The sequence below is a fragment of the Ruditapes philippinarum genome, unplaced genomic scaffold, assembly GCF_026571515.1.
Source record: "Ruditapes philippinarum isolate M1 unplaced genomic scaffold, ASM2657151v2 ctg704_1_1_1_1, whole genome shotgun sequence".
NCBI lineage: Eukaryota > Metazoa > Mollusca > Bivalvia > Venerida > Veneridae > Ruditapes > Ruditapes philippinarum.
The window spans coordinates 92,671-103,935 of NW_026866901.1; the positions used below are offsets into that span (position 1 = coordinate 92,671).

General features: G+C 34.4%; 1 protein-coding gene across 1 annotated transcript; it reads left to right on the top strand.

The window, feature by feature from the left end:
- Positions 1–208: 208 nt before the first annotated feature.
- Positions 209–8,835, top strand: LOC132734142 (uncharacterized). Its single transcript, XM_060720857.1, has 2 exons — positions 209–2,303; positions 7,992–8,835. Exons 1-2 carry the CDS (start codon positions 1,373–1,375, stop codon positions 8,147–8,149), a joined length of 1,089 nt encoding a protein of 362 aa, XP_060576840.1. The 5' UTR covers positions 209–1,372; the 3' UTR covers positions 8,150–8,835.
- The last annotated feature ends 2,430 nt before the right edge of the window (positions 8,836–11,265 follow it).

Consider the following 11,265-nt stretch of genomic DNA (forward strand, 5'->3'; position numbering starts at 1 on the left):
CATGATACAGTAGTCAATAAGCCATGGTGAACGTCATGATACAGTAGTCAATAAGCCATGGTGAACGTCATGATACAGTAGTCAATAAGCCATGGTGAACGTCATGATACAGTATTAAACAAACCCAGATGAACGTCATGATACAGTAGTCAACAGAATGCAGGTGACCGTCATGACACAGTATTAGACAAACACATGTAATGTACATGCATGAAACACTTTTGAGTCAACAAACCCAGTCGACTAGTAGTCAACAAACCCAGGTGGCCACCATATATTATGATACAGTAGTCAGCAAAACCAGGTGACCATTGTGAAACAGTTGTCAATAAGGCATAGTGACAATCATGAAACTTTGCTTACCGTCGTGATACAGTTGTCAATATTATAAGCCATGGTGACTGTTGTGATACAGCAGTTATAAAGTAGAAAGAAAATTTTTATTTGATAAGTGTAATTGCTGTGCCAATGTGCATTTACTATTGAACAGAATTTTGCATAACATTTACAATCAAAATGACCTTTTATTTCCACGGAGTAACCTGTTCAGCTTAACAACAACATGTGTTACATTGATTACAACATAAATCTACTGATATTTTCTTGAGGACTTGGATATATGAGAACTAATGAAAGAATCATAAGAATTGAATGCTTTTGCTCTCAGTGCATTTTGTATCCATGTTAAAACTCAATGGTTGTTTTAAGTGTTGATAATTAATAAGGAAGCTGGTAAAGCTACTTTATTTTCTATAAGTGGCTGTGTACTGTTAAAGATTAGGCACTGGAAAGGAGAGATATGATTTATTTTACAAGGAATAGGGAAAATAACTATAAATATACTGGTCCCATTATAAAACTGCATGCATACTTACTTCAGTATTAAATACATCAGAACATTGATTTGTGATATACAATGTATGTGATATAAATAGTGTTAACTGAACCATTAAATGTTAGTAAAAAGTTTAGATGTTTTAAACTTCTCAAATGAAGAGTTGATGATTAAAAAACCGTCTGACTTTTGTGGTATTAAAAGAACTATGCTTTAAAGTTTTGGATGAATATGGTGATTCACATATGCCTTTCAAAATGTTTAAATAGTTTTTATACATAAATGGTATGCATAGAGAGTAATTTGATGCATATAAGTCAATAATAGCACACTGAGTATAATCATTGTGAATTTGTGACAACAGATTTTACATTTATATAACTATTGGAATATTGGATAGTTTAATGATGTGGATTGCATATCGGATCATTTACAAGATCTCTTTGAGCCAGGAAAATAGTAAATATGAGAATTTTATGATGCTATATGCTTTTAATAATCTGTTTTAATTGTTGGTAGCTTAAACAAGGAAAGACAATGAAGACGGCTATTCCATCATACCTGAAGCTTGGATCAATTTTTGTTATTTGCATGTGTTTATTTGTGTACTTGAACTGGGATACGGTGCCACCAAGGAACATCTCGTACATGAACTTTACGGTTGTTCGGGAGAAAGGTAATGTTGTACATCTGGTGCCAGAGATAAACACTACCAGCGAGCAGGTCTATAAGAGAATTACGGAAACATACAATACTCGAGATAGGGAGTATGATTTGCGAATTATTGTTGTTGTTTATAATCGAGCCCAGTCTCTGACCAGGCTTTTAAATTCGTTGAACGAGGCTGAATACGGTAAAGATTTCATAAAACTTGAGGTGTGGATTGACAGATCTATAGATCAAATGATTGATTCATTGACATTAAGAAGTGCAAATGAATTTAGATTTAAGCATGGCCAGTATAGTGTCATACAACATCCGCGTCATGTAGGGATATATGGACAATGGCTTACTACATGGAAACCAAAGATAAATAGTTCTGAAATAGCGGTGATACTAGAAGACGATTTAACAGTGTCACCCTATTTTTACAAATATTTAAAACTAGTCCATCGTAAATATGACTCGTATCCTGATGTGAACGGATATGCGTTGCAGGGATCAACAATTAAGCATTCTGTGAGGGATTCTTCCCAATTACAAGGACCTAAAGGAAGCTTAGTGTTTCTTTATCCAGTTCTTGGAACATGGGGATTTTCACCAAACCCCAAAAAATGGATCAAGTTTTTAGATTGGTTTGCTGTTGCCAGTAGAAATAAGGACTACCAGCTTAATGTTCCGGGAAATGTAGTTTCAGACTGGTACAGGCAATTCCAGCGCGAGGGTAAAACATCTAGCATTTGGTCAATTTGGCATATATACTATGCATGGAAGAATAATGAATACACCCTGTACTCTAATTTTGAAGGTAAGAGAAGTTGTAATCTTTAAGTTAATTGTTAAGGTAATGAAAATCACAGGCTATCATTGTAGGACGCATCCCCCCCTTTCCCCCAAGACTCAGTCCTAAAGGGTCCTATGGGTCTAGGAGTGTGTCTTAAGAGAAGGTCTCAAGCTGATACCCTGTCAGAAATTATTTTTATGCCCCCACAATGTGGGAGCATATAGCGTTGCACTTGTCCGTCCGTCCGTCAGTCCGTCCGTCAGTCCGTCCGTCCGTCAGTCCGTCCGTCCGTACGTCCCGAAATCTTGTGAACGCAACTCCTCTTAAACCGGATAGCAGATTTTGCTTAAACTTCCAGGGATGAACAACCTTAATGTGTAGATGGTAGTAAAGGAAGGAATTTTCGCTGCGACCAAATTTTACAGAATTATGGCCCTTTGTTGATTTTTTCACTATATACTATGTAGAAATTTTGTGAACGCAACTCCTCTTAAACCGGATGCTTTGTTGATTTTTTCACTATATACTATGTAAGAAATTTTGTGAACGCAACTCCTCTTAAACCGGATGGCAGATTTTGCTTAAACTTACAGGATGAACAACCTTAATGTGTAGATGGTAGTAAAGGAAGGGAATTTTTGCTGCGAAAAATTTAACAGAATTATGGCCCTTTGTTGATTTTTTCACTTATATACTATGTAGAAATTTTGTGAACGCAACTCCTCTTAAACCGGATGGCAGATTTTGCTTAAACTTCCAGGGATGAACAACCTTAAGGTGTAGATGGTAGTTAAGGAAGGAATTTTCGCTGCGACCAAATTTTACAGAATTATGGCCCTTTGTTGATTTTTTCACTATATACTATGTAGAAATTTTGTGAATGCAACTCCTCTTAAACCGGATGGCAGATTTTGCTTAAACTTCCAGGGATGAACAACCTTAATGTGTAGATGGTAGTAAAGGAAGGAATTTTTGCTGCGACCAAATTTAACAGAATTATGGCCCTTTGTTGATTTTTTAGCTCACCTGTCACAAAGTGACAGGGTGAGCTTTTGTGATCGCTTTTCGTCCGGCGTCCGTCCGTCCGTCGTCCGTCCGTCCGTAAACTTTTGCTTTAAATGACATCTCCTCATAAACCACTGAGCCAATTTCATCCAAACTTCACAGGAATGTTCCTTTGGTGGTCACCTTTAAAAATTGTTCAAAGAATTTAATTCCATGCAGAACTCTGGTTGCCATGGCAACAGAAAGAAAAATCTTTAAATATCTTCTTTTAAACAACCCTAAGAGCTAGAGCTAAGATATTTGGCATGGAACATCTTCTAGTGAGTGTCTACCAAGTTTGTTCAAATAAAAGCCCTGGGGTCAAAATTGGCCCCGCCCCAGGGGGTCATTGATTTTCCCTATATCATATAGTAAAAACTTAAAAATTCTTCTTTTAAAGAACCAAAGAGCTAGAGCTAAGATATTTAGCATGAAACATCTTCTAGTGAGTGTCTACCAAGTTTGTTCAAATAAAAGCCCTGGGGTCAAAATTGGCCCCGCCCCGGGGGTCATTGATTTTCCCTATATGCATATAGTAAAAACTTAAAAATCTTCTTTTAAAGAACCTTAAGAGCTAGAGCTAAGATATTAAGCATGAAACATCTTCTAGTGAGTGTCTACCAAGTTTGTTCAAATAAAAGCCCTGGGTCAAAATTGGCCACGCCCAGGGGGTCATTGATTTTCCCTATATGCATATAGTAAAAACTTAAAAATCTTCTTTTAAAGAACCCAAAGAGCTAGAGCTAAGATATTTAAGCATGAAACATCTTCTAGTGAGTGTCTACCAAGTTTGTTCAAAAAAAGCCCTGGGGTCAAAATTGGCCCCGCCCCAGGGGGTCATTGATTTTCCCTATATGCATATAGTAAAAACTTAAAAATCTTCTTTTAAAGAACCCAAATGAGCTAGAGCTAAGATATTAAGCATGAAACATCTTCTAGTGAGTGTCTACCAAGTTTGTTCAAATGAAAAGCCCTGTGGTCAAAAATTGGCCCCACCCCGGGGGTCATCGATTTTCCCTATATGCATATAGTAAAACTTAAAAAATCTTCTTTTTAAAGAACCTTAAGAGCTAGAGCTTAGATATTTGGCATGAAACATCTTCTAGTGCATGTTACCAAGTTTGTTCAAATAAAAAGCCCTGGGGTCAAAATTGACCCCGCCCAGGGGGTCATAGATTTTCCCTATATGCATATAGTAAAACTTAAAATTTCTTCTTTTAAAGAACCCAAAGAGCTAGAGCTAAGATATTTTAGCATGAAACATCTTCTAATGAGTGTCTACCAAGTTTGTTCAAATAAAAGCCCTGGGGTCAAAATTGGCCCCCGCCCAGGGGGTCATTGATTTTCCCTATATGCATATAGTAAAAACTTAAAAAATCTTCTTTTAAAGAACTCAAAAGAGCTAGAGCTAACATATTTATCATGAAACATGTTCTAATGGGTGTCCTACCAAGTATGTTCAAATAAAAGCCCTGGGTCAAAAACTGGCCCCGCCCGGGGGGGGGGGGGGGGGTCATTGATTTTCCTTATATGTGTATAGCAAAAACTTAAAAAATCTTCTTTGAAAAAACCAAATAGCTAGAGTTTAGATATTAAGCATGAAACATCTTTAAGTAAATATCTACAAACTTTGTTCAATAAAAGCCCGGGGGTCAAAACTGGCCCTGCCCCAGGGGTGTCATTGTTTTTAACTATATGTGTATAGTAAAAACTTTAAAAATCTTCTTTTAAAAAACCCAATGAGCTAGGACTTAGATGTTTAGCATGAAACATCTTCTTATGGGTGTCTACCAAGTTTGTTCAAATAAACAAATAAAAGCCCTTGGGTAAAAATTAGCCCGGAGGTGTGGGGGGGGCCTATATACAGGTGAGCGACCTCAGGGCCATCATGGCCCTCTTGTTTCATTATATACTATGTAGGAATTTTGTGAACGCAACTCCTCTTAAACCGGATGGCAGATTTTGCTTAAACTTCCAGGGATGAACAACCTTAATGTGTAGATGGTAGTAAAGGAAGGAATTTTTGCTGTGACCAAATTTAACAGAATTATGGCCCTTTGTTGATTTTTAGTTTTGAACTTGTGGCATGTGTAGTCCAAAAAATATTTGACCTAGAGTCATAAGATTGACAGAACAGTGGCGTGTGGGGGCATCCGTGTCCTATGGACACATTTCTAGTTTTTGTCTGATTTAATGTAATATTCTAAAAGTCTAGGTTAAATGATTTAGATTTCTTTTTATTGTCAGCTCTATAATGTGTATATTGAATTACTAAAGGAAATTAATGTTGTATTTGCTGTATAAACTCAATCGGAAATTAAAAGAGGATTATTTTAAAGCGGATATTTTTGTATCACTGGATAGATTTTATTCTAAAAGGACAATAATGATTTGCTAAAAAATTTGTATTGACATTGTAGACACATTTTTTTAGTGCATTATACAAGAATATAACAGCATTTAAAAATTTAAACAAAAAAGTTATTATAGGGTTAATGTATTATTTATTTCAAAATTTTTATATATACCCTTTATAATGTGATCCTGTTTTACGTGGTCGACAGCTGCCAAATATCAGTCCAGAAGAGACGATATACATTTAACAGTTGACGAGAGCAAAATACATCTACATGTAGTCTATATAGAAGAATAACAGTGCACATCATGTGTTGTAAATTAGTACTATTTGCCTTTGTAATGAAAATGAGTACATTTAAACAGTATACATTATTAGAGCCATATTTATCATAACATATTGCAATTAATGTCAATCTGAATATAGTGGTGGCCTGTCTATATTTTGGTCATTTTAGCTCAGTCCACTTGCTCACCACTATAGACAGGTTAGACTGTATGTTCAAAAATACTTCTTTATGCTTGTTTGTGACAACTGTTATTTCCTCACAACAAAATTTGAGTGAGATACAATAGAAATGGATTTTTATGTATCAAATTTATTTTGTCTAATGATATTGTTCAATTCATTAGTTCTTCTGTTTTGAAGAAAAGGGTGAGCTATTATGATCACTGCAGTGTTTGCGAAAACTTTAATGTAGCATGTTATTCAAACATTTTAAAAGTTATCACCATGAAACTTGGCCTACTTGTTTATCATGACATGGTGCAGTTGTTAGACAACGGGCATAATTATGAAAGGAATTTTTTGAAGATATGCCCCTTTTTATACCCCCGCACAACAAAGTTGTAAGGGGGGTATACTGGAATCAGGTTGTCCGTCCGGCTGTTTGGCTGTCTGGCTGTTTTTTCTTGTCCGCCCAATAACTTATGATTCCTTTGACCCACAGTCTTCATATTTGGCATGGAGGTTAGTCATGATTAGTAGATGACCCCTATTGATTTTGAGGTCAAATGTCAAGGTCACAGGGGCCTTGACTTCAAAAAGCTTGTCCGCAGAATAACTTATGATTCCTTTGACCCACAGTCTTCATATTTGGCATGGAGGATAGCCATGATTAGTAGATGACCCCCATGTTTTTTTTAGGTCACCAGGTCAAAGGTCAAGGTTACAGGGGCCTTGACTTTAAAAAGCTTGTCCGCCCAATAACTTAAGATTCCTTTGACCCACAGTCTTCATATTTGGCATGGAGGTTAGTCATGATTAGTAGATGACCCCTATTGATTTTGAGGTCAAAGGTCAAGGTCACAGGGGCCTTGACTTCAAAAAGCTTGTCCGCCCAATAACTTTAGATTCCTTTGACCCACAGTCTTCATATTTGGCATGGAGGTTAGTCATCATGAGTAGATGACTCCTTCTGATTTTGAGGTCACCGGGTCAAAGGTCAAGGTCAGATGGACTTTGACTTCAAAAAGATTGTCTGCCCATTAACTTAATATTCCTTTGACCCACAGTCTTCATATTTGGCATGGAGGTTGATCATGACTATAAGGTGACCCCTATTGATTTTGAGGTCACTGGGTCAAAGGTCGACTAAAAAAAGCTTTTCCCCTCAATTGCTTAAGAATGCCTGTCCGCAGTGTATTGATTTTGACATTTTCACATTGAAGCATGTAGAGTACATAGCACTGGCTTAGTAACCTCAGATTTGGCAGGGACGTTGTCCTTGAGCTCTAAACAGTTACTGTTGATTCTGACAAAATGGTATGCGGGGGTATTCACGCCATGACAGTGGCAGTTCTAGTTAACTTAGATTTTTTTTTTTGCAAAAAGCATTAGGTGTAACACAACTTGTGATGCTGTTGCTTAAATTCTTTGGTATAATTCAAATCTCTTTATTGATACTAAATTGTCATTAAATACTATCAGCATATAACATCTGATAATGTAAGATTTGGAGCATTATTTGAGTCAATAAGTACTTTAAGTAGATAAGTGTTTGTTTAGTGAGCATTAATTCCATTAAATATGTCAAGTGGCTGCACTTCTCTTGACATACTTAATAGAATTTAGTACTGACTGACAAGCACTGCCCTATACACACCTTAAAGATACATAGTCTTAGATATGTTTTATTACTTGGTATTAGAAGATCTTTGTAACTGTTATTATGAATCCCATCAAAGAATAAATATCCCTAGTATATTTCCTGGTTGCTATCTTTAGGCACAATTGAACTCATAACTGAAAATGTACATAATTTCATTATTTTGTATGATACATTAAAATGCAAGTAATTTTTCAATTAATAGGACATGCTGGACTTTCAACAAATTGGCAAGAAGATGGACTTCATTATTTAAATATAAGGAAAACTACAAATATTTTGTTGACAGAATGGAAGCCAGAATATGAAATACTCCCCGACAAACCTCATCATGTAGATATTGCTGGAAAGGTTATATCATAAATAAGAAGATTATAAGGAAACAGGAAAAATCATGTTACATTATAACAAATAAGTATATTTTGTATGATGCCATAAAACAACTGATGTCATCAAGATTCATATGATATCATGAACAAAGCATGATGTCATTACTGTTTGTATAATGTTACCAATCATGTTGTCTGATAATGAACAAAGCATATTAATGTCATCACATTTAGATGATGTCATGAACAAAGCATGATGCCATCACATTATAAATACTTATAATGTCATCATATCTCATTTGTATGTTGTAATATCCATAGTATGATGTCATTGAATTATAATTATATGATGTCATATACAAAGAATGTTGTCAGAATAACAGTATTATGTTTAAAGATTTTTAATTTCCAGTACAAGTTATAATGTAATCTAGAGCACATATTGCATCATTCATATTGCTTCATGTTACACAGTGTTACAAACAGAGTTAAGTGCAAAAATTGTAACTTATTGAGCTTATAAGGAGTAAGTTAAGACAGTCTTGCAATAGTTTAGCTCTGCTTTTAAAAGAATCCGGGACTTTCCTTGTCAGATGCTTTTTGCTGTAGTGTACAATGTACCTTAATATTACAGAATATGTCATTCTGTGCAATAAAAAGATCTTGTTACAAAAATATTTTTTTTAGTTTATTGTTCTCCTTATACATTTATGTGCTTTGTAAATATATACATGTTTCATTTTTTAAAATATTCTTAAAGTTCTTTTACTTTGAAAATTTGGGTTTTCTGTATTATGGATGGGTTTTTTTGTTCGTGAATTTTTTTACAAACTTGATTTTTTGTGAATCCAGAAATATGGTCTATTAATTAAAATTTTATAATGATTTAATTTTAAACCGTTTATCAAAACTTATTTCCACTATGCCTTTATTGAGTTTCAATGGTGAACAAGTTTATTTTTTTTGCTGTCACTTTGAGTTGAATTATTAATATATTTCAAAAGATTGACTATTATAATGGTAATTCTTGACCAAAAGTTTATAATGAAAAATGTTCAGGACAAACTATAAAAACCACCTGAATTATAAAAAGATAATGCTTGCTTTTTTAAAAATTGAAAGTTACTGAAAATTTCTAAAAAATATTTATAGAAACATTCATTACTCAAGTGGATTATTGATTATTTTTGAATTGTAAAATATAGAATTGAACACAGTTACGGCATAATGTAAAGTTACTTTGACTTTTAGTTTTAACTGTTAACGCAACGTTGGGCATGTCACTTAAGTTATTTATATTTTGTGCAAAGCAGACAAATTTTACCTTAAACATTGCTTTTTTATAAAAATTGTTGAACCGGATAAAGATTTTTAAGTTTGATACATGACTGCACATTGAACAATCTGTATTTATCTATGATAGAATTGATAATACACTGGGTTTGAGTATGCTAATTAAATATCAAATTGTGTAGGGGTATTTATTCATAAAACGTGGTTGTGTTACTTGTAATACTAGTATATGCATATGAGCCGCGTCATGACACACTGATCAGGATCCATGCTGTTCGCTTACCAACCCTATTACAAGTTGTGAAACTGATAGCAAACAGCATGGATCCTGATCAGACTGCGCGGATGCGCAGGCTGGTCTGGATCCATGCTGGTCGCAAACACACATGTTGGTTTTGTCATGACGCGGCTCATATGCGTATACTAGTATTACAAGTAATTACATAGCTCATATTATAAGCAATTTGCCTAAAAATTGTTGATGATTAAGTTTAACTTTTGCCTAGAAATGGTTAAGCGAATGTAATTTTGCCACAAACAAGAATGATTTTAGAGCTGTCAAAGTTAAGAATATTTCTTCATGTAACTATGTACATGGTTGATTCATAATTAAGTTTCATGCCTTTGTTGTTTTTATTAAATCATGAGTGACTTACACAGCTGGTAGTCTTACATGTTGTACCTTGCCGTTTAATCACTTTGTTTTAAAGTAGCATGTCTCCAGATAAGCAAACAAATTTTTCAGAAAATAAAACCGAAGAAAAATGTCAGAATAGTTCGCAAACCTGAATAAATTTGCAATATGTATGTTTCTTTTGGCATATTCCTATCCCATTTACTATGTAGAAAGGGCTATATTTCCATATAATGACATATTTTAGGTAAATAAATGGGGGGAAAATGCCATAGGCCAGTGGTGCACTTGACAACGATGCAAACTCATTATTATTTGTGGGATGGTTATTTCTGTGGTCTGGTCAATCCACAAATTTAAGATCAAAATGAAATTTCAGTCTGCTGTAAGATTATTTTACATTTTACATTTTGCACAAATTATAGAACCTACAAAAAGGTCTTTTGAGACAAAACCATGAATTTTCCTGTCCTCAAAATTAAGTGAATTCACAGTTATTATTCTATGTGATTTTAGCTCATTTTTTCCAATTATCAGCCAGAATCTGGAGGCTTGCTGCTTTATTTTTTTTTCATGCTAGTATGGTAATTTAACCACTTAAATATCAGTGCCAGGCTAACTGTGGTAACCCTATCATTTATAAATGTGTTGACATATCACCACAGTAATACCACAGTAAGTGCAGTAAAGGCTTAACTCCTTATATAATTTTATAGATGTTATCCTGTTATTGCACTAAGGTGATGATATATGTAAAGCCACTGTTTGTTCAGAATATAGGTGATTTTTTGTTGTACTGTGGTAGTTAAATTGCTCTGTTAGCAGTTGACATTGTAGGTGATATTATGTGCACTGGTTATTTTATACACTATAAGTAATCATTATTAGTAATGTCAATTAGTTCAGACCTTATGCTACCAATATATAGATATACATGTATAGGAAGTTTGTCAAAAAACTGTCAGAGATCTGACAAAAAAAACAACCAACAAACTCTTGGGTACTAAGTTTAAAACTTCCAATAATGCCATATTTTTAATTTGACAATTTTGTTTAGTATTCCAAATTCAAAACACAGCTAGTCTTAATTACATGCTAAATTTCTATAAGAAATTTAAGTTTGTGTTATTTACCAGTTATTAATTTTGTAACCTTGAGTTTACAATTGACTGGTTAAAAACAGTGGCAATATTTTTCTTGTGATGGTGATAGGGGTGCTATAA